This window comes from Diorhabda carinulata, chromosome 6 (assembly GCF_026250575.1).
Source record: "Diorhabda carinulata isolate Delta chromosome 6, icDioCari1.1, whole genome shotgun sequence".
Taxonomy (NCBI): Eukaryota; Metazoa; Arthropoda; class Insecta; order Coleoptera; family Chrysomelidae; genus Diorhabda; species Diorhabda carinulata.
Genome location: NC_079465.1, coordinates 5,645,515 through 5,669,405, shown reverse-complemented (window position 1 = coordinate 5,669,405; position 23,891 = coordinate 5,645,515). Strand labels below are relative to the sequence as shown.

The 23,891-nt window shown below is 32.3% G+C and overlaps 2 protein-coding genes across 4 annotated transcripts in view; both read right to left on the bottom strand.

The window, feature by feature from the left end:
* The window catches only part of LOC130895396 (uncharacterized), a 279,662-nt gene that overhangs the window by 198,523 nt on the left and 57,248 nt on the right, over positions 1 to 23,891 (bottom strand). For both annotated transcript variants that reach the window (XM_057802646.1, XM_057802647.1), the window contains exon 3: positions 14,779 to 14,814. The gene's annotated coding sequence lies outside the window, so the exon portion shown is untranslated. The remainder of the gene's footprint in view (positions 1 to 14,778; positions 14,815 to 23,891) is intronic.
* Positions 9,217 to 13,191, bottom strand: LOC130895399 (uncharacterized). Of its 2 annotated transcripts, none has more exons than XM_057802648.1 (5): positions 12,865 to 13,191; positions 12,632 to 12,788; positions 10,561 to 10,791; positions 9,998 to 10,210; positions 9,217 to 9,607 (listed from the first exon to the last, which is right to left on the bottom strand). In XM_057802648.1, the coding sequence occupies exons 1-5, from the start codon at positions 13,133 to 13,135 to the stop codon at positions 9,388 to 9,390; spliced, it is 1,092 nt and encodes a 363-aa protein (XP_057658631.1). In that variant the 5' UTR covers positions 13,136 to 13,191; the 3' UTR covers positions 9,217 to 9,387. The 2 variants fall into 2 exon arrangements, with proteins under 2 accessions (XP_057658631.1, XP_057658632.1); XM_057802649.1 differs by having other exon boundaries at positions 12,886 to 13,191.

Sequence of the window (23,891 nt, the reverse complement as noted above, 5' to 3'; positions counted from 1 at the left end):
TCAGGTACTGATTGAGTTATAATATGTACATTGTGAGCTATTTCACTGCGGTATGTTGAGATCTTCTGTGTGTTTGAGATCTACAGTCTCTAGCGCCAGTATATGTGAAATCAAAGACCGAAATATTCATCTTCGTCTTTTGTCAGTTGCTTTTGTAAACCCAGTAAGGAGAACCACAGGATTGTTGGAAGAGTGAGACGTAGTTAATTCCAGCAAAAAGTGAGTGCTGACTCTCAATAAAATTTGATATTTATCTCGACGACAAAACCTTACCAATTTGTGGGCTCAAATATGATAGTTTTTTTGTTATTGATACACAAATAACTGAATGAAAAATATGAACACAACAATAGAATATCCCATTTTTTGTTACATGTAAGAAAATGGTATGAAAAAGCTCATTAGCATTACAAAAAAAAGAAGAAAATGTTTCGGTATTATATAAAACCACGTACGAGGAAAATAGTTTATTTAGAACCATATATGGTTCAGGTTATAAAGTGTCTTATTACACACCTTACTTACCGCCCTCATCTCCCGCCCTCTAAAATATAACACAATGACATATTATAATACCTATTTAATGGCAAACAATAAAAACCAACATTGAACTTAAATACAACAAACTACTTATTGAAATCAATGATTAAATTTGAATTATTATATGCGTTTATAGAAATATTTAGGCCAGTACCAGCTGGCGTCTCCAACAGTAATCACTTTGGTCAACAAATTACTTTGCTGTTGAATGATTAAGGTTCAGAAGACATAACCATTTGCTACATTACTAGATTTCCATCCTCCTAGTCTTTTTTACTGTACTGTACTGAGTACATTTGCACCGCAATTTTAGCAATTTTTTCGAAAAAGTTAGCCTTTCTATTGTGACCAATTGGTTGATTTCTTAGTATTCCTCCTCTAAGTAGATCACAAAAATATATCGATTTCTACGTTTGTCCTCAGATTCATGTAGTCTCGAATGATCTTCATTCAAACCAGATCAGTAATGAAGAATGGTAATATTCTTCCTCCTTGACAAGGTTTGCGAACGTTATGACATACAGCACCTCACAACTAACAGGGTTTTCAATTGCATATAGGCTTTAATTTAGCCAACAACAATATATAAGAATTGGAAGACACCGATTAAAATGAAGCTCATGGATATTATTCCCTTTTTATATAAAACTTTTATTCTGTGAATGAACCAGATGTTCAAACCGCAATTCTCACATGCTTAGTTGTTTATCCACATAATATCACAATTTCAATAAAATTAAAATATTATCTTAGAATTAATATTATTCGCTCTCGATATCAGCTCAACTGGAACGAGAAGATGAAAATATTTAGTTTTTAAAAAGCAGCTTTCATAAAACTACTATCAAACAGTCAATCAATTATTTCAACTAACGTGAAGATTGAGGAAGCTAACACATTGTTAGATCAACCGTGTCACCTTTGAAACTGAAATATATTAAACTGTATTTACAAAGCAGTTATTTCAGATAAACAGCAGGTTTCCATAACTTATTATGAACATTAGTCAAGAAATGATATTTACGGAACTTCTCCACACATCTACATTAAAAATATGAAAACGTGACTCGGCCTTTAACCTCTTAGATTTTCTTCCGGATGAAAGTAATGACAATATCTCTTTCGGTAATTTATTATTAAGGAAATTGACCAATTGATTGATATTTGGGTGATTCCATTATAACTGTGATATTCAATGTCCTGTATTGTTTTTTTGTACTAGTCATTAATTAATAATCAATTAATAAAAATTTTGTGTTAATTGAATAATTCTTAAGATATTTAAACATTATTTTTATACAATATAACTTGCCACTTAAAGAAAACTTATACTACATCACTTGAATGTCAGTACCGTGTCATGTCCATTCCTAGAATTTACCGATAAATTATTAATTTTTTTTGTCGTAACAAATGATTTAAACTAATTACCTTATAAATTCTAATGTTTATGATCAAACTGAGGAAAATTGATGCACTTGTTGTTTAATATCTTAAGTTACCATGTCAGTACCGTGGATAAATGAGTCAGTACCGTGGAACTCAAAATCCGACATTTGTGTCTTGCTCGTGATACTTTGAAGTTGTAGTAAATTCCTCTTAGAGTTTTATTTTTACAGTAAAATAGATGAATAATATGCATAAAAAAGTTAGAAAAGTTAAATTTTAAAATCTTGAAATTTTGAATACAAAAAATCACAGTTAGAATGGAATCACCCATTTATATGAAAGAGATCAATACTTAAATATCATGTTACTGTAGTATAATTTTTCTTTCTCCTTCTTTTGCTAATTATTAACAGAGATATTAAAATAGACTAATAATTCGATAGTACTGAAACTAGTAAAAAAATTTATTAAAGGGTTGCACAAAAGTAGATAGCGACTATTATTTGGAAAAAATTAGTTTGATAAGAAAATAAATAGAGACGAGTGATAAGCACATTGTAGTCGTTATTTACCATTGGGGTGCCTTTCAGTTTTGAATAAGTCGACCAAAGTGTTCAAAACTTCTACATTTTGGATTTAGTTTCAAAGTAAGCTAGTAACACTATTTCTGTGTAGCTGTTCATGCCTTTATAGTACGTCACTCCATAAAAGAATTATATTCCTTTAAATACTGATCCCTGAATTTTTCAGGGGGAAGATTCCTAGTCACTGAAGGCTGCTGATTCAACAACATCTTCTGGTGTGTAGTTCAAACTTTGTTCACTATTACTCTCCATCACTAATAATAATACTTCACTCCTTTTAATTAGACACGAAACGGAATTTCTTGAACGAATATCAAAAAATAAAATTGTGACAGTTTATCGAAAAAACGAAATGACATGAGAAAGAATGTATTATGTAAATATTGTGATAAAACAATTTTAGAATTGCGTTAAATGCGTTACGGCACTTTTTTTAAAGCAAAAGCGTGAAAAAATAAATCGCTACGGTACTTTTTTCAAATGGATAAAAAAAATATTATAACGGACTTGGAAAAAATATATTTTTCCGTTGAATAAACTAAAAACTGGATCTATATCTGATCTTCAACTAAACAACTTCTGAAAATAGTTTGAACAAAGGTGCAATTCATTATTTATTTAATAAAAAAAATTTTAATTAAATTAATTTTCGGTTAATATCTGTCTATATTAATATGAATTGAGTTTGTATATCAACTTATAATCACAAATAATCTATTGCTTCTGGGATTCAGAAACAAAAGGACTAATGATTGCGAATTATTTTGAACATTATAACAGCGACAATAAATTTCCCCATTAAAAACCATAAATATTTATATGTGTAGTGCTTTCTCATTTCGTTGCGAAATGACTGGTTTGTGCATCCGATTTGCAGAAGATAAAGACGCAATAAAATTGATTTCTACTGTAGTTTGCAGCCTTTAACATATTTTTTTTTTCCACTGGTATTGATTATCGTTACAAGAGCTAATATTTCCATGCAAAACCTTACGGTTTTTTAGTGAAAACTAACCATATACAGAGTGTTTAGAAAACTGAAAAATATTTAGGGTTTGCTCAGTGAAAAATTTTTGCAACTCTATCCGTATTCAAAATAAAGAACGTTGAAGAAAACCAATTCATTAAATGAATTTGTTTTTATGACTTACTCTCATACTAACTCATAACTTTTTCAATATTTGATTTATTAAGTAAAATTTCAAATATTTTTTAATTTTTTACCTATCCTAGAGATGGAATCACAGTTTTTATATAAGACTATCGATGTATTATTGTGGATTAAAATTGACCGGAGCATGTAATGCTTATGCCTATGATAAATTTAATCTGCACATGCTAGATGTTTTTGAGCATAATGCGGGAAACTGTCTAATACCATCTGTGAAGTGACACAGTAAGAGAAAGGGGCAATTTCTTTTCGTGACACTAACGAGGGTTTAGTTGGTCAATGAACGTTATGAGCTGTATGAAATGTAATAGACGGAAGAGAGGCCGACACATCGTTTATATCCCAACATTTCCGAGCCACATGTGCCCCTTGTACCCCTTAAATCATGTCGGCTTCCTACTTGCCTCCTGCTTCCTGCTAGTCGAAATATCGATCGTCCGCGGCCTGCAGTTCGTTTGCATCCCACATAAATAAATTTAAAATGTGAAATATGAACTTTGACGATATGAATAATTTAAGTATACCAATATTTTCTTATTGGAACAGATGATGTATTACAAGATTGATGAATTAAAACGGTTTCAGAATAAATTGATTCTTCAAATTTGACTTTTTAAATAAAGGATTGTCATGAAATTAGATCCAAAAATGTTTATTCAAAGTATAATTATGAAGTAACAATGTTTCTCTTATTTCCTAATCTAATTAAACTGTTTTTTAACGGTGGGGTCAATTTATATATAGAAATGTTCTTTGTGACACTTTTAACTTTTTTAAAAAGTATTTTTATTTACAATAATTTCTACAGAAAATAACTTTACAGACAAATCAATATTTTAACAATGAACAGTAACAAAACAATGAATGAACTCGAATTTAATGCAATGAACTTATATTTATTTGATACGTATTTTGGAATCTGCTGACTATGTTAATATTGTTTATTGCAGTTTGGAATCCGCTGGTCGTGGGGCAGTGTCGGGGACCTTTCACATTTCTATATACTGTCTTTCACTCACTTAATTATTCACTTGACTATTCAAATTTACCTATCTCGTTTTGTTCATCATGAATTGCTATTATGAACTAAGTCTCGCTGCTAAATAAGCTCGAATATAAATCAGGAAGGAATTTTTAAGAAATGTAACAAACAAACAAATAAAAAGGTCTTCGTGGAAATCGTTTAATAAAAAAGATGTATACAAATTGCTTCTATGATAAAAACGAATTGCGAATCGAATGAATTCCGCTTTCGCCAAATTTTGGACCTTAATAACTCAACAGGACCGGTTTCACGGTCAATATCGTTGACGAGATGGTAACAGTATTATGTGGAAACCCTCAAAATATGTTAATTCGATATTTTGGGTCTATTTAATTGGCTAACCTCAAGTATATTCGTGGTTTTTGTAGAAAATCTTTCCAAAGATATCTCAGGAATTGCTTATTAACCACCTTTTTTCATAAATATACTTATACAATCATAATGCAGTATTCCGTAAATCTATTACAGAATTTGAGATACGTTGAAAGAATTAGTTCAGTGAAAATAAATAACAAATAAAATAAAATTAAAGTTTACAAGGAACAATATAATTTTCACAAATTAAATATATAATCACTCTCTCAATTTTGTGATAAAAAATTTAGGAAATTAGTATTCATCAATCATAATATGTTTGGGTCTTTCCTTAGATATTTGTTATCTTTTGGTTTCTTTATGGGATGATATAATTCCACTTCTTCAAAATTTATTAAGAGTTCAACTACTTCGATTGATAGAGAATTACAAAATTTCTGTCGAAGTTTTGTATAAAATATTACTAAACTAACTGCATCCTACAAATTTCTAAAATATGCTCAGAACATTCAAAAAAGTTTAACCAATTTGGTCTCTTTAAACGAGTTACTATTAAATTGATAAGAGTCTTGTGATTATGTCAATTGTTCAACTGATAGTATAATCCGAACCTGCTGACTTATCGTTTTAAACACAAGAAATCATTGCCCAAATACAAAAGCGAACCATCAATTCCACTAAGATTATTGCTAATAAAACTTGATCTTGTAAAGTAAATATTCTCATTCAGTGTTCACTTCTTGAAACATTATTACCTGTTACGTTCTTTATTGTTGATAAAATATTCTAAACATGGCATGCGTTATCCATCAATTTCATATTAAACGTAGTTTGAGATCACTTACATCTTCAATATGCTCAGTATAACGAGGTATTTGCTACCACGACTGCTTTTAAAGATGCATAAATAATGCTTTCATAGAAAATATAACTTAAATTTCGGAATCGCGAAATAATAAGTCCATTTAATGAGAATTTCCATGCTGAAAGAATGTACAAAATATTCTTTTTTATACAGATTGTATCATACAAATGTAATAACTCGCTTATTTTACTGCATAATTTCTTTAACTGTCTCCAGTTTTTAAATTCAAACGATACCCTCTGGATATTGTTAAAAATTGCTTGGGATTGGATTTCGAAGATAAGACGATACAAACAACAGCATTAAGTATCAATGTCACTTGAAATAACTATGATGCAATCCAGAAAACAATTAAATAGATATTTTTCATGTGAAAAGCAAGCACAACAGAATAAACCCTATGACACCTAAGTAGTTCGAATGGTGCCTGCCTGGAGATATCTGTGAACTTTAGTAGATCGTTGTGTTCAGAAAAAATGTGCCTTGGTAGCTTATCCGACGTGCTCGCCTTTCTCCAAAAGAAGGGGTCCTGATAAATTGACATTCTGATCGTTTGCAGGCGAACTCGGTGTTCATGAGTCGTCTGCCTATTGAGTCAAGTCAGCGATTTCTCTTCTATGCTGTAAGCCGTCCAGCCTTCTGGTCAACTCTGGATTGCCTAAAATCCTATAATACATCAAAGATGGTTGAATCTGTGCCTTATAGAGGATAAGAAACTTTTTGGTTTTGGAGAGTGGTCCAAGTTTCTTGAAACTGACTTAGCTACATGACTATGCCAAGATTACTTTTTAAAACGTATTGAAATGAAATTTAATTATAATCGGTCTAACGCTACGAAATGCTCCATAAATACTCAGTCAAGATTATCTGTGTCCACATATTGTGTATCATGAACAAAGACTTTGAGATAACCCTACAAAATGATCTTGAACTTTAGTAGTTTGTTGTGGTCAGGAAAGATATACTTTAGTAGCTGATTCGACATGCTCGCCCTTCTCCAAAAGAAGGAGTCTCGATAAATTGACATTCTGATTGTCTGCAGGCGAACTCGGTGTTCATGAGTTACGTCTGCCTATTGAGTCAAGTCAGCGACTTCTTCTGTATGCTCTAAACTGTCCAGCCTTCTGGTTCTGTTCTTGTCTAGTCCACCTTAATTATAATTGGTATAACGCTACGAAATGCTCCACGAGTACTCAGTCAAGATTATCTGTGTCCTCATATTGTGTATCATGAACAAAAATAACCCTACAAAAAATAGCCCAGTAGTGTTAGATACGACGGGTGAGGAAGCAAGTTTAGATCGTTACTGCGCGAACATAAAATATCGTGTTCCTTGCAGGCTTCGTCTAAGAGGTTAATACCTTTGTATCCTCGGGCTAATCGTTGAGTTAGCTTGGTCCCCTGCTCACAATAGGACATCTTGTAAGGTGGAGCTCAAAAGGAAGTTTATTAATTAGCGAATTTATCAATCCTTTTTTTTTCAATGTATAAAAATACGTGAAAATAACATGACATCGAAAACATTTTCTCATACGACCCCTCATTCCTGAGTTGTAGCCTGTAGAGATGCGAAATCAGAGCTTGAATTTAGAAATATTTTCTACATTACTAGATTTCGTTAGTAATTTTATTGCTGAAAAAATATTTTTTTTGTAATTATTAATACATTAATATGAAATAAAGAGTAGTCAATTGATATACGATGTCAAATATCCTCCGTTGACATCTACGCATTCATGGAGTCGATGCTGAAAGTTCTGCATAACTCTTCGCAGTACCGGAGAGGTGAAAGTGTTTCTTATCACTCATCTACAAGTTGTTAATTTGGCCATCATTTTCTTCCAACCTGGCAAGCATAACCTCACAAAATCTGAGACGCTGTTGATAATCATCCAGGTGAAGAGATTGAACAACCTGTCTTTTATACTGGTGATATCGAAGATCTTGATGGAGTATCCTACTCACCGATTTGTCACTTATTCGAAGGCGCGTGGCGTGTGGCGTGAAGGACGGTCGATCGACTTGGACGTCTTAACACTGCTTGTCGGACACGTTCGATATTTTCAGGGGTTCGAATCGTTTTGGCACTACCACTTCCTTTTTCTAGACATCGATTCAGTTTGCTCGAGTTTGTTTACCCACATTTTAATCGCATGGTCTGACAACAGAACAGATGCTTACGTGGTATGTTAAAATGACGTCCAAAATCCCGACGCGTTTGTACTAAATTCCCGACATTTTGATAAAAAGCCTTAATTGCGTAATCACTCGTCCAACGCTCCATTGTGGACTAAATGGGAATCCACTCGGGTCCCCGCAGGCCTATGACTGTCTTCCCTTCCACTTTACCACGCGCTTCAAGCCCCACCCCAAATCTTACCGTTTTGTTGCCGAGCACTTATCTGAATGCCAAGGGCGGCTTATGCCCAATGGTTGAAAATCCATAACTATTACAGAGACAGAGAAATATAAAATAGATACGATACACTTTTTGGCACAAGTAAAACAACCAAATAAAAATATTAATTTTTCGACATGTTTCAGTCTCAAAATATTACTTGACATTGACAACTTGTATAAATATATTGATTGATAGATCACTTACAACATGATTATCAATAACAAAAAGAAGAAAAGAAATTATTGTGGTTAAAACATATACCAACTTTCATATTTATGTTGTAGGTTATTTATCAATCAATTTTGTAAATTTTTAACGTCAACTAATATTTTAATCACAACAGGTCGAAACGTCAGATTTTTCCCTAATAATGAATCCCGATACGGGAATTAAAAGCAAAAATCTGAGCTCGCTACATTCTACCTGTGTGGAGATATCGCTGCTATCGACGAACTGATAAAATGTTAATATCGCAATTGCTTAGCAAAAAATTCATTTTTTCATAAAATTTAATGATTGTGTTCAAAAACTGTTTTTGCATTCTATACGGGTGGGATTTAGTTAGTTTTTGTGCTTTCCTAAAAGTTTTTTTAAATTTTTTGGTCATTGAGTGCCACACAGAAAAATTATTTGAAGAGTGCTGAAATTTCTATTTACGCTGCTTCATCAAAAATACGACAGGACTAATCTTATTAGGAGATATTTATTTTCTAAATCATTTGGATATCGTCCCTCTTAAGCAACTTACACATTTCCCAACAGTATGTGCCATTGCTAGATGTTATTGAGCTGGAAGCTACAAAGTTTTCAGCTCAAAAATAAATGTGTTGTAGCTCTAGATATATTTTCTAGTTTTTTATAGGTGATATGTCTGACATCAAACACAATTTCGATCAAATTATATATTATAAATTTTTTTAATAATACATAGAATATTCTCAGAATAAATAAAATCATCCATTCACCATATTTAGTAGTATTTATCATTTTGCATTTTTTGCAAATCTCGTTATGGTGAATTCATACAAATTATAACACAAATATGTCTTCAAGTTAGCACTTTAGAAAATGAGTACACTATTCTTCATCTTCTTCTTTAATTTCAGCATCTTCTTCTTCTGCTTCCCATAAAAGAATACTTATACCATCCACAGTGGTATCACGACGACTTGGTTTCGCATCTGGCTTGGGAAATACTGTTGAGATATCGTATCCTTTACTATAGACATCATATGGTATGAAATCAGCTGCAATTGGCCATACTTTGTCTTTGTATATATCTCTTTGCTCAACTTGACTGAAAGTTATTGGTAGCTGGGATTATTTACGGTATTATGCAAAATATTTATGTACTATTTAGGTAACATGAGCTTATATGTTGACAAATTGGAAAAAACTGATCTTTATTACCTTATTTATATTATTTATTTATATTTATTATCTTAACCAGATGTGTATTTACAACTTCTAAATACTTTACCAACAAACTGTTTGTTCTCATATGACATAATTAGAAGTAATGCTTAGCTCCAATTGTTTTTTGTTTTAAGAAAAAATTATTGATACATTCTAATATAAAAAAGTGACAGACATTATTAATGTTCTATTAATATTTAGATTTCCACCTTTTGCAATAGGAACAAATATTTTTCATTTTATGTAAGTTGGGAAAATTTGAGTTGATTACCTGTACAGTTGAAGCACATCTTTGATTTTTTTCGTATGTGGAGTATTAATCAAGAAATGTAACGTATCAATTTCTGGTAAACTGAACAACAGAGGATCCGCATAACTACTTTTGGAGCGTGTTGTGGTGTTTTTTCCAGTAGTTTCAAGGGCCAATTTCGAAAATCTGAAGGAATATCGGCGGGCAGCTGACGATGTAGAGAGGAGTGACTCTCTAAAAAAATTTATCCGATGAATTCAATTGACATATATTCGGAAATAACTGATATCATTATAATAACTAATTTCTTTGAACATTTCAACTGCCAGGAGTCCATGAAAGAATATATCATAGCTTGTATAAGTTATGAAATTAAAAATAGAAGCTCAATCTTCTAGATTACTGGTTATGTACTAATAACTGGGTCATCAATAATTTTTTTTTATTCGAAATTGGTATTGATGATTATTGATAGATGCTTATGAATTTTTCATCATGTTTAATGGATTTCTAAGACATTAGCGAAATATCTAGATAAAAATTTTGTTAATATAATGTTTTCTCAATAAATGGTGTAGAATTACCTCACACCAGGAGGTTTTAATACATTCAGGTTTCCATCTGTGTCTTCTGCAAACTTTTCGTCCAAATCTGGTGTCGAGGAATTAATTTTAATCAGTTTTTCGAGAATATCATAAAGTTTCAAAATACAGCCGTAAGTAACGCTGCCAGCAACTTCTATCGATGAATTGGGGTCAATTTTTTCAAGAAGCTGTGGTGGATTGCCACTCATGCAGGTCCATTCAGTTGCATATCTACGAAAATTTGTTAGTAGTGGATCTCCTTGAATGTATAGATAAAATCTTATTCAAACTACTCTGATGGTTTTTGAATTTATGGATAGAATTATCACCATTAGGGTGTTTTTAATCGTGCTCAACACGAAAGACAACAACTATACATTCCATAAAATTGATTTTGCCAAACTAATACATAAAATAGATCAAAATGTCATAACGTAATTCCCACCGTTACTTTGCCGTATATATAAACATTTTTCAAATGAATAGTTTCAAGCTTTTTTTGATAAAGTGAAGATTTGATATATGAAATCGGGGCTCTAGTATTTACTCCGTTTATTTTGTTTTCACATCTTTATATATAATAAAGGCAATGTTTAACAGTAATATTGCTAGCATCAACATGATCTCTTGGCCGTGAGACTACTGCTTAACGTGATCAATACTTAAAAGAAGGCTCAAGTCTACTGATGCATTGTGAACAATTGCTAAAAGTGATTGTATATATGACTTAAAAAAATTGGAATCCTTTGTGGGGTTTCGTTAAAACGAGCCAGATCCATAAAAAATTATTTGACGGTAAAGCATATTGAAATGAATTGTTGTCTGCTCTCTTGGCATTATCAGTCATGTACTCGTAGAATAAGTAGAGCTGGAGCAACGTTAATTCCCAATGGTACACAAAACAAAATTTGGAAATAATCAAATGAAGTTATTCTTCATCATCACTGCGATGCCCAGCAATTGAATATTCAATGTCGAAGAGTTCGGTCAGTCACCTACTATACAGTTTCGAATCCCCATCCACAGACTTCTGTTTTGTTTCCGTAAACAACGTGGTTAATTTCTATACCGATTTTGCGTTTTAAACACTTATTTTGGAACTACTTCACGCACTATTTCACAAATAATGAAACGAATTTCCATTTGAGATATATGAGTAGAAATCACTGCTATTAATTGAGCAATATCATAATGTTTTGGGATTGCATCTGGGAATGATAATCAAAATAGAATGTCAGAAATACTTCAGCTTATAATGGTTAATATCCAATTAAATATTATCCACTCTGATAATTGGATGAATTGAGATGATACAAGAATAACTGGGAATTCCTAATTTTCCCAGGCTATAGCTCTAAGAACAGTTATAAAGTTGGATTGGAGCATTTTTTCAACCCCAAATCAGTTTTTCCTTCCTACTATCAAATGAAGGTAATTATTGACGAGAAGTTCCGATTTCGAATAAATTTTTACATAATTTTCCATAGTCGGTATTTGAGATAAGAGCAACATGTTTATAAAAATTCTCCTAATATTCATCAAATTTTAAAATAGCTTGACTAAAACATCAATCTGAACCGTCTGTACAAACAATGTCTTTCGATTTTATTGCAATTTCAAAAATTCACATTTACATTCTGAATTTTTTCTCATATTTACTCTTCTTTCTTTTTGCCCACTATACAAACCGGCAGTTTAATATACCTCTGATGGAGTCATTGAAACACCTAGACTGGATACGATATACCCAAATATTTTTCTTTTTTTCAATATATGCGGTAGCTGAAACATTATAAAACCTTTCATTTCTCCAATCAAATAAGCCCATGGATGGAAATTAAATATTTCAGAAGAGGTTGGAATGATTTTTACTGACTAATAGTTTTTGTTGCTATCTCTTTGGATTTTAAGGTCATAATCAAATATCCAAAACAACGTATGCAATTATTTCTAATATAAATGGATATTGATAATTTTGTATTCCCTCATGTCATAAACATTTAGAATAAGTATCAATTAAATCGTTTTCTTTAGGCACTGGAATGAAGTCTATACATTTAGTTGTATTTACCTGCAATTGATATGATGAATTATGGCAAGTAGTTTCAAATTTTCTAAGACGTTACCGTATTGATCGTGTTTCAATAAAAGTTTTATATGTTCGTATATTGCATCTTCATCTCCTTCCAAAAAATGTATGAAATGTCTCTGGTATTTTATTAGAATACCTACAAAACCCTCAAAAATGAATACATATGTAAAACGCAGCTAAAATCGTTACAAACACAGTTAGATTTAACAAACCTGTAATTTTTTCTAACGTACGTCTGTGATGATTTGCTCCGTTTATAGTTTCCGTAAAAAAATTGACCATTCCATCATATCTCACAAAACAATGTTCTCCAATATAAATAATTCTTTGGAGGAATGTTTTTCTCCCTGCTATTTGAAAGTTCTCGAGTACTATGTCATACATAGTTTTTCTATCCGGTTCTGGTACTCCGATCACCCTCATATCATTTACTTTCACCTTCTTCTTAGGATAGTTTACTTTTACCGATTTGAACATAGACATATCGCAAAATTATTGGAAAAAATTGGTAAATATATTATCAAAATGAAAGAAGTTGACAGGTGTATGTAACACGTCAACTTCCATAGGTTATCAACTAGTCAATTCATAAATAGACTTTACGGAATTGCCATGTTGCTTATTATTTACGACACTTTCAGATCATGACCACATTTCCTAAATTCATTCTTCTTATGAAGTCTATCAGACTTCCTCATTAATTTCTTTGTTCACTTCTAACACCAAGAAAAACACGCTTGTTGAACTATTGCAGTAATATACATTGTATTATTTCAATATTCTATTTTCAGCAGATTTATTGTGTTCCGTATCTTACCACAACACTATCGATATTCAAGATAAAAAACCGGTTAGAAAAATTTTTCAACGAGGAATTACACATGACAAAAGTCTGTACGAAGCTGGTGCCAAAAAATTTGACTCCTGACCAAAAGCTCCTGCATCAACGGGGCTGCTCAGATTTTCTTGAAAGGTTAGAAAAAGATCTGCTTTGAAAGGGACCCGGTTTGAGTCGATGGAAGCGGTAAAGCAAAAAACGGCAGAGCTCCTAAAGGCCCTCACCAAAGAAGACTTTTAACACTGCTTAGATCAATGGAAAAAACGTATAGAAAGGTATGTGTTGAGGGGAAGGGAGTATATTGAAGGAGATCATTCGAACGTAGAATAATTTTTATAATAAAACTTTTTCCTAACCAGTTTCGTTATTTAATATCCAGTCCTCGTATATACCTAAGAGGTTGATAAAACGAACGAATATAGTTCATAACATAGCAAGAGCTGGTGACATTTTTATAGAGTAAATTATTTCACAACAAAAATCGGCGAATATTATCAACCTAAAAATAACCTTCATCCAATACTTTTTTAGAAAATGGAGGCTTGTATACATCCAAAGTGATAACAAGGATTCTAATGCAGTAGATTCGTCGTTTTCTACTCAGTGCGGAAGGAGATGAAGGTAACAATAAGTGCTGGAAATCGATATAAGCTTGATACCATTGAAAAATAATACCCTACTGTAATTTCAGCTTATAGCACTTACGCAATGATCCCTACCCACTTCACTTGTTAACTAGGTTAGTAGAATACCGCCATATTCCAATCTACGCATCACAAAGTTTTGAATTTTCTTCTAATAACATCAAATTATCTTATTTCAATTATTTATTTATAATATTTTGCTTAGCACATTGCTTCGATATCTATATATAATAAATACATCTTGCTCTTTTGTTTTTTTCAAAATATGAAATTGATGAAAATAAAATTTGAGAAACTCTGAACACTACAAATCTGCCCCTAAACTGTAAATACTTTTTATAACCTGTAATAACTTAAACCAACGTAAAATTGAAAAATTACCATGTCTTCCCGGTTAGGCGACAAATTGTTATAAATCAGGTATAAAATTCAAGATATCTAAAGAAGTAGCTCAGTTCTAGATGTCAATTTATTCTTTTCTCTTTATTCCTAATTAATATCATGTTTAATGATAGAATAGATGTTTAAACATGGGGTAGAATCAATGTTTTATGTTCACCCAGTATAATCAGATTTTGTAAAATGGAATGCGTATGTAGTGACATAACAAAACAAACGTTATAATTATAACAATCTCAACTCACCGTTTCAGTTGAATTACTCTATCGGAGAAGTAGAAGCTGAAAATGAATTAATATATTAATATAGCGTGAAACTAGAATAAACAAAATCATTATTCATGATTTAACACGACGTTTTTGAATGAAAAATATTTTGTGGTTGTGGTTTGAGGAAACTTTATTTAAAAAAGTAGAATTACACGGTATCGTACTCAATCATCTTAGATGATTCTTATGTATTGGTCAAGACAATATAATTAGTACAGAAACAAAGAATTAAATGTTTGTTTTTGATGGTAACATAAACACACCAAAAATTTGGTATTTTGTAATGTCCGTTTCAAGGATTCAAGGTTAAACATCTCAACGGTAAGATAAGGTAAGAGAACATCTATAATAATTAAAAAAAAAATAATAATCACTAAGTGTGATATCGCTACGATACTTCAGAGTTATAAATAAGATGAAACCGTTAATTGTACAAGGTGTCCAGAAAGGGTATCGGGTATTTGTAAGTTCAAGTAAACAAAAAAGATTTATAAGCAATAATAAAAACTTTAATTGTTTTTTGAGACCATATGAGTTGGAAAATTATTTGAAAAAGATGATGTTATCCAAATGATAACCGTTACGTTGCTGACACTCTTCTAAACGGGAACGAAGATTAGCGATAACACGTCGACACAAAGCTCTTGGTATTGTTGCCATTTCTGACCTGATTTTTTCCTTCAATTGAGTTAGGTTCGTTGGATTATTTTGATAAACCTTACTTTTAAGGTTTCCTCATACAAAATAGTCGAACAGGCTGAGGTCGGGGATTCTGGGAGGCCAGTTGATGTTACCACTTCGTGAAATGACTTTATTAGGGAATAATTCATTCACAAATTCCATCGAGTCATTCGAGGTATGACAAGTGGCCATATCTTGCTGGAACCACGTTCTTGAGTTGAAACCTGCGAAGTCCTACAACTCTGGAACCAAAAAATTTCGCAACATATCGCAGTAACGGTCACTATTCACATTGATTACTCGGTCTCGTTGATCTTCATGAAATTAAGGACCAATAATTCCTTTAGCAAACATAGCGGCCAAAACAACGACCTTTGGGCTGTGCAGGGGTCATTCTTGCTTTCGTCTCGGATTCTCGACTGCCCAGTACCGACAATTCTGCTTATTAACATGATCATTCAGGTGAAAATTTGCTTCGTCGCTGAACAGTATGTTTTCAAAGGTGTTAAATCGCTGCATCATTTCGTTCGCGAAATTCTTGAACCAATTGAATTTTATAGGCTTTTAAATGAAAATCTTCCTTTAAAATCAAATGTATTGATGTTTAATGCTTGGCTTCGCTTTCGGATAGATAAAGATGGATTTCGACGAACCGACGCCTTAGCTTCTTCAATTGTTTCTTCATCGCGAACTGAACGAGGGCGACCAGAGTTTTGAATTTTAACTGTCGCACCTGTATTCTCGAACTTCCTGATCCATTTCCTAATGCTATCGTCACTTGGCGCGTGGTGTGTATGATATTCCGCACAATACAGACGTTGAGCAGTCACTATTGAATCACCTATTACGATAATACGCTCGTACGCAAAATGGGTCCCTGAGTACTGATTCATCGTGACTAGAACTTTACAAAATGGCAGACGCCATGAACCCCTCCCCGCTCCCTTTCGTTGCTCCGTTTCGAATGTAGCGCGAAAACAAATACCCGATACTCTTTTTGGATACCTTGTATTAGAACAGCCTCGGGAGTGGTTTTAATTCGAGTCGTGAATAACTGTCCCCACAATTAACATTAATTTATAGCATCCAAAGTGCAAACATCGGCCATAAGAAAACCAAGTCCTAGTAAAGAAAACTAAAGTATTATCGGGAAGTGAAGGAATCTATCTAATGAATTTTCGAGCAAGCTCGGGCAATTAACTAACTCAGTGTGATGTAGAAACGCCGTAACTAAAATTGAAAACTCCAAAAGATAAAAATGACTGGATCTCTAGATCTATAACACCGTGGTACAATGCCCATCCTTTCATTGTGATGTCTTGATAAGTCATCAAACCATCGTTTCATACAACGGCGCCCCGCCGGTACGATACGTTCAAGGTCTTGATTACAATAAACAGCGAGAATTGATATGTCTTAATATCAATAGAAGATAATATTAAAATGTTAATAGGAAGAAACCTAAGTTATTTCCGGGGCTTATCTACTATGGACTCTACTCTCTATAATCGTACGCAAATACGCCTTGATCAAATTTGCTATTATTCAAAACGTTGGACTGGCTTCAAGTATCTGTTAATTCCCTTATCATACCCAGAACCAAAATGAACGATTCGAGTAAATAATTAACTTAAGAGTATCTTCTATAAAACCGTGGGTTTTAAGTTCCTTTTATAACCCGTACCACTAACAATATCAATCACCGTTATCGCATTGAGATGGCGCATAATTAACTGGAAATATAATGAAAAAAAATACTTTTTTAGAAAAGTTTTATTTCTTTTTTTGTGTTGATTGTAATTGCAGTCGGCCCATCGATGAGTCTGCCTCAAATCTAGTGATATTTATATGTTCTTGATTGTAGGTCGTTTCGACTTACTTCAGTCTCTATCAAAATATTGATTTGTCTTTATGTATACTGTTACTGACCAATGAGCAAACAACTGAGAGATTTTTGATTAACGCAATGATAAATTTATGTGAAATATAGGTTCATAATTGCTTTCAGTATTTTGCAGTTATACAAAGAAGTATTAAAGTGTTATAGATAATATTCGATGTGGTCGTGCAAATCTAAATAGTTTGAATAGTTCAAGATCTATAAAAGATAAAGGATATGTAATAATAGAGGCACAAAGCTTAAGAATTAAGAAACTATCCATTATAGATGATAGTTGATAGTCCAATTTAAGATTGGGAACTTTCGACTGAGGAGGGGAGAAGTAAACTCGATCAAATAGCAGGTAGATGACCTTTTGTTACTCGTATATTAATGATTTTAGATCTCTTCCGTTTCAAAATTAGTTTTTTCTTAATAATTTTTGAAAGATTGATACAAAATGTTGATAACTCCTGAAGGTAAGTCGAAACGTCAATTTTTTAGCAATCTCTTAGAAATGATTAAAGAAACTAATTTTAAAACAGAAGAGACCTAAAATCAAGAACGTTTAGAAACATTTATCTATAAATATATATTTAGTTCAGTTTGAAGTGCCTCAACAGCGCTGGTCATAGGCACACAAAAACAATCACATGATACATAAGTTTAGGATTTTCTTCATTTATGTCGATCAGTCGAGTGTCTCCATGAGGTTGGTTTTCATATCAAACTGCTGGTATGTGGTAGAGTATTCTCTGCAATTAGTGAGGACGACTTTCTGACGAGAGTAAGTTTTGTGTGGTTGATGCGGAGTCTTCTTATTGTCTCCTACTAGAAAAGTTTAGGGGCAGGTGAGAAGAAAATGGGTGGATCTTATATAATGCTGTACTACTCTTGCTCCATATATCCCTCCAAGATCCTTGAATGAGGTATTTGAAGTTAGTCTTCAGATCACTTGCAAGCTGAACTAGGATTTCAGGAGGATTTTTTGCGGCTTCTTTGGCATAGTAATCTGCAGATTAGTTTCCAACGATTCCAATGTGCGATGGAAGCCGGCTGAGAGGAAGAGTGTTATATAAAGAACAATGAGGGTTTGGTTTATGTCGTGAATCGTTTGGGCTATTAGATAGTCGGTAAATATTATTTTAATTAATTGTATGGTTGAAAGAAATTCAGAGATTATATTTCAATTACTGCCAGGTTTTAAGTTTTGATCAAATCTATTCACAAGTTTGAATCTTTTAAGACGATTTTCCTCAACGTTCTCTTCAGTTAGTTTCCTTGCGAGTACTCTCGTTAGAGTAGGCACTTATTTTGGCACTGTAACTTTTGGCACTAGAAAGTATCTTTCGATAATGGAATTGGGCGTACCACAAGGCGTTCAAAATAGTTCAAAGAATAAAACACTTTTATTCTTTTTCTTTTCTGTTTTAAACTTATCTTGAAATTAGTGCAGATTATTTTCAATGTCCAGTCGTAAGTTTCTTCTTCTTTATGAAGATTTGCAATCTTTCCAAATTAAGGAGAAACTTTTTTCTTTCCATGTCATGAAATATTTAAATAAAATTGAACAATCCAATCGGAGCTATACGGCGATAAATGGTAGATTAACCGGATATATATATATATATATATATATATATATATATATATATATATATATATATATATATATATATATATATAGAAGAACGGAACAGTTCTTCATATTAAGAGTGTCATTCGCACTAAGAGAAGTTGTATTACTTTTATATGGGGTCCACAATTTCCCAGCTTTTCAGAGAGTTATAAAAAGGACCGGAATCAAATCGAATTGTAATGTTCATGGAAGTTACTTGAGAATTGATTCAGAAAATATTCAATTATGGAAATCTGATAGAATATGATAGATATTACATCACTCAATAAGTCGTGTAACTAACTAAGAAATTTTTTTAGACCAAAATTCGATTTTATTCATCAATGTAATCTCCGTTAAGGGCAATATAATCATTCCAATACTTCTCTAACTTCTCGATGCCGTGCTTGTAGGAGGATTTCTCTTTTTTGTCTTAAAAAGGGCTTTAGTTTCATCAAGTTCTTCTTCATTTGAGCTGAATTTTTTACCATTTTTTTGAGATCAGCGAGTAGCCAGTAGTCACGTAGTCACTTAGGGGCAGATCTAAACTATACAGTGGATGAGGAAGCAATTTAAAGTGTAATTCCATCGTTGCTATCGACTTGTGAATCTATGCATTGACTTGGTACAACAGTGGTTTATTATTCGACATAGGAGGCTGTTTTTTCTTGATTTTTACATTCAAACGATCTAATAATTCAATGAAGAATTCGCTAGGAATTGTATCTCACTTTTGGAGAGAGTCGATGGATAATATTTCATACTCATCGCAAAACATTCAGACATAGGATCCATAACAAGAAAATCGGACAAAATGTTGACCAAGAAATAGCAAAAGAAAAATTACGAAAATCCCAGAAACGCGAGCTAGATGATATTTGAAGAGTAGTTGCTCGACACTGGATGCAAACCACATAAGACACAATGATGTAGAAAATATTGAGAGAGGCCTATGTCCAAGGGTGGATATATAACGGCTTCCGGAAAAAGTACATTGATTCTGAATCATTCAATCGAATGAATAATCCGCACCTTCTGTCCTATTATATAGGTATATTTGTGGATTAATAATTTATAAAATTGATAGAATACATCATTTAAATTATGACTATTGTTTTATTTTCGCTCATAAGATGATACAACAGATTTTATATGATTTCTTCTTTGTGATCAGCCTAATCCGATTAAAATCAATGTTTCAAGTTTCTCCTCTAACACAGCATCAAATATTCATAAAAATATTTTTACTAAGTACATGTAAATTACAATTACATAAATATGAGTTGTTAACGAAGTCAAGCGCAAAATTAACTCTTTTGGAATTTTTTGAACAAATTACACTATCTAACTGTTCCGATAACGAAGTTTGTAGACTGAAAGTGAGCTATTTTATTAACAGACCAGAGCTGGTGTGGAGGTAGCGTACGCAAACTTACATCAACTTCCAAAGCCTTCCAAAGCCTTCCAAAGCCTAATAGATGAGAAAGAAGCACCATAGATGTGTCTTAATATTTTTTTGATATAAAACATTTCTTTTGGGGTCTAAAACTACATTTCATGTCAATTTAATTTGATTAATTGTGAGGATTCATAACTTTCAAACAACTTTGATAACCAACGTATCAAACTTTTCATTATGTAATGGTTGATTGAAATTATCATATGGGAGAATATTTATTAGGTATTTTTCCATGGTTTAAGAAATGGTGATGAATTTTCATTTAGTAGAGCAACAAGAGAATATTGAGAAAACATTATTTCACAAATCTGGAGCTAGAAAAACCGCATTAGAAAATCATGTGTTTGAAAATATATACGAAGTCCGAACCTGAATATCACTGAAAGTTACAAGAAACCCGAGTAGTGTTCACGACAGCAACTTATTGATAGCACTTCTAATAAAATACAACTTAGACGGCATCTAAAATTACTGTTAATAATGATCCTACGACCGGATAATAATTCTAATGAAAATTTAATGAAAACTTAACAGGCTTCATTAATTTTCCGGATAGGTTATAAAGTTTATTTCTCGTAAGTTTCCCTTCGCCTTTGGTGAACTTCTTCATTGCCGTCTTATTACTATGTTTCATGAAGCTGGAAAAACTGAACTGACCCGTAAACTGAATTAACTTCAGTGCAAAATATCACATCTTTACTAGTTGAGTTATTTATACAACAAGTGCAAAAAATGAGTGTTCCATGCGACGTGAAATTGCCCAACAAGGGCGAATTGAACGATACCTTGAAAGTTATGAATCCCATTTGTATGAGTAACATACAAAATTTTTTCTGTATTCATACAAAATATTCATTCAAAAGGTCCTAAGCAAACCAAAAGCATATTTTCTTATAATCAATATTCTGTCAAATATATGAATATTTTGATAAAGACTATAGAGAAATTGAAACATCAAATTTTATCCATCTTTTGAAACTTATTATAGAAACTAATTTTGAAACAGAAGAGACCTAAAATCAAGCATAAACATATCAAAAGGTCTAAGAAATAAGAAATCAAAGAAATTTTAATGAATAAATACATAAAACTATATTTTTCAAAGATTCTAACTTTTTCAATTGTCATAATCTTCTGATATAATGAATAATGATGAAATATTGGCAACCCTGAGTTATTTGAGTGCCATAGTTAGTTTATAGGAAGCTTATCATATCCAGTGATCCTATTAATTCCTGTTTGTCTATTTATTCCAATAGAGAACTGAGTCTATGAGAACTGAGAATAGAGAACTGAGATATAGAGTACATTAAAATTGTGTTTTTCACATTAACTCAGATTACTATCAATAGAAAGATTGTGAATAAATCAATTTTTGAGGTGAATTGGTGGACAAAGCTCTTCAGGTTATATACAAAGGCAATAATATAGAGGAAACAATATCATATTACAATTGACAGAGCTGGTAAAAAAGCTACAGAAAAACCTACCGAAAATCAGTTCGTGAAAACTGTTCTTTTCTTTCTTGTATTATGTACATTATGGATTGTGGGCGCTCCACCCACGCTTATCACAGATTAGAGTGAGCTACCGTTTACTGACGGATTCGAACGTCTGTTTTGAAATATATGCTTGCTATTTGTCCGAACTTGAGTTGTTTTGGTTAGCAGACAACTCACCATTCCACTAAACCAGAAATCGGCAACCTTTGGAATCAGGAGAACCAAAAATATCTATTTATTCATATGTTTTTTGTATTTTCACAATAAATTAGCAGATAATTTCCTATCATTTAAATGAAAAAAAAAACATTTTAACATTTACTCCCAATCTTAATGTGTACTTCAATAACATACATTTGAGCAAAAAAAAATTAATGGGAGCGTTAACTTTACATAGTTTTAAAAAGTTTGGATAAATTTGGCACATAACTTGTTTCAACTTTTTACAATGACTCTGAATTTTCATTTGTTATTTGGCTTCTTACTCCATCTTTGATTATATGTACGCAAGAGAGCGCTTGCCCGTAAGAATATGTTTATCGGAAGATATTCAACAGTCCAGATGCAAATTTCCTCAACTCACTGTAGCAATCTGAAAGACTATTCCATACATCGAACACCTGAATTCGCAGCATTTTTATTCAGAGCTGTTCACAATTGTTACATTACATACAACCATTTTTGTTGCTTTTGAAGTCTGTAAATATCCCAGTCCGTGAAGCTTTACTTTCTAAATCTATCAATTGCATTTCAAGAGATTCAGTTTCAATTCCAAATGATTCAATGTAGATTCCGTTACTATTTGTATTGAGAATATTTACTATGAATAATAGTAATTTTGTTGGTTTCGAATTACTCAAATCTGTCTTCAAATTCATGTCATTTTTTTTATAGATGTGCTGAAATAATTTCTGTCAACAGTTACACTGGTTTTATCGCATTATCCTTTTAAGAATTGAGAATGAAGTAATTTACCACTCGAAATATCTTCTGCAAATTAAATTGATTTTTCTCTAAAACAAAACAATTCTGCTACTAAAGCATAGGTAAAATTTCTCTTTCCTTGCAAATCAAAATTCAGTTAATCCAATTTCACTGTGATTTCCACGATGGAGTAAATTTTTCGTCGCTTTTCATTTAGGAAACTATTTATTCCATTCAAGCACAAAGCAAAACGTTCCAACACCTTACCTTTGATAAGCCATCGCACTTTATTACAAAAAAGGAGCTCAGAATACTGAGTTTCCATTTCGTTTAACAATTCTTCATACCGGCGAAGGTAGTGTGCTTTTGACAATTTTGATTACCAAATTCAAAATCTTAACTATTTTGGACGGAAATGTTTGAGCATAGAACGGTTCTTGGTGTATTATGCAGTGAAAAATCAGAATTTCGTGGTCTATATCTTTCCCTCTAGTTCGTGCCGAAAGTGGTAACAATCATAGAACTTTTTCTTTTGGACCTTGAGAAAACATATATCAAAAAAGAGCAACTTGTGCTGTATCTATCTATCTATCTGAAGCTATCTTATACTGTTTTAGCGGAGCATTGCAAATCTTTGATCTATTTCAAAATTTTTGGTTTGTTTTTGAAATTACGAAACCAAATCCTTGGCGTATGTCAAGGGGAGGAGGCGAGTACAAGTTGCTGAGAGGTGGAATCGACGCCTAATCCTCGTTTATAGATTCAGAATGATTTTTGAATATTTTTTTTCTAATAAAATTAATAATACTTGCGTATGGAACACATCCAGTGAACTACATGTGGATCGAGAGCCGTAGGTTGCATCTGCATCTGCATCTAACGGTAGATCATGTTTGGTCATAAATTGCCAAAAATTATGAATCAATTCCGATGTTACGGTGGTAAGTATAACTATTAATTTTTTTCTTATCAAATTGTTCTTTTTTTTATTCTTATTTCAGTAGATTTTTGTACAGTTTGTAGTTA

Coding starts and splice junctions, on each gene's coding strand:
- LOC130895399 (XM_057802648.1), bottom strand. CDS start 13,135: ATGTCTATGTTCAAATCGGTAAAAGTAAACTATCCTAAGAAGAAGGTG. Junction 10,211..10,560: donor TTAAAACCTCCTGGTGTGAG/GTAATTCTACAC, acceptor AAATTTTTTTAG/AGAGTCACTCCTCTCTACAT. Junction 9,608..9,997: donor GATGTGCTTCAACTGTACAG/GTAATCAACTCA, acceptor AATAACTTTCAG/TCAAGTTGAGCAAAGAGATA.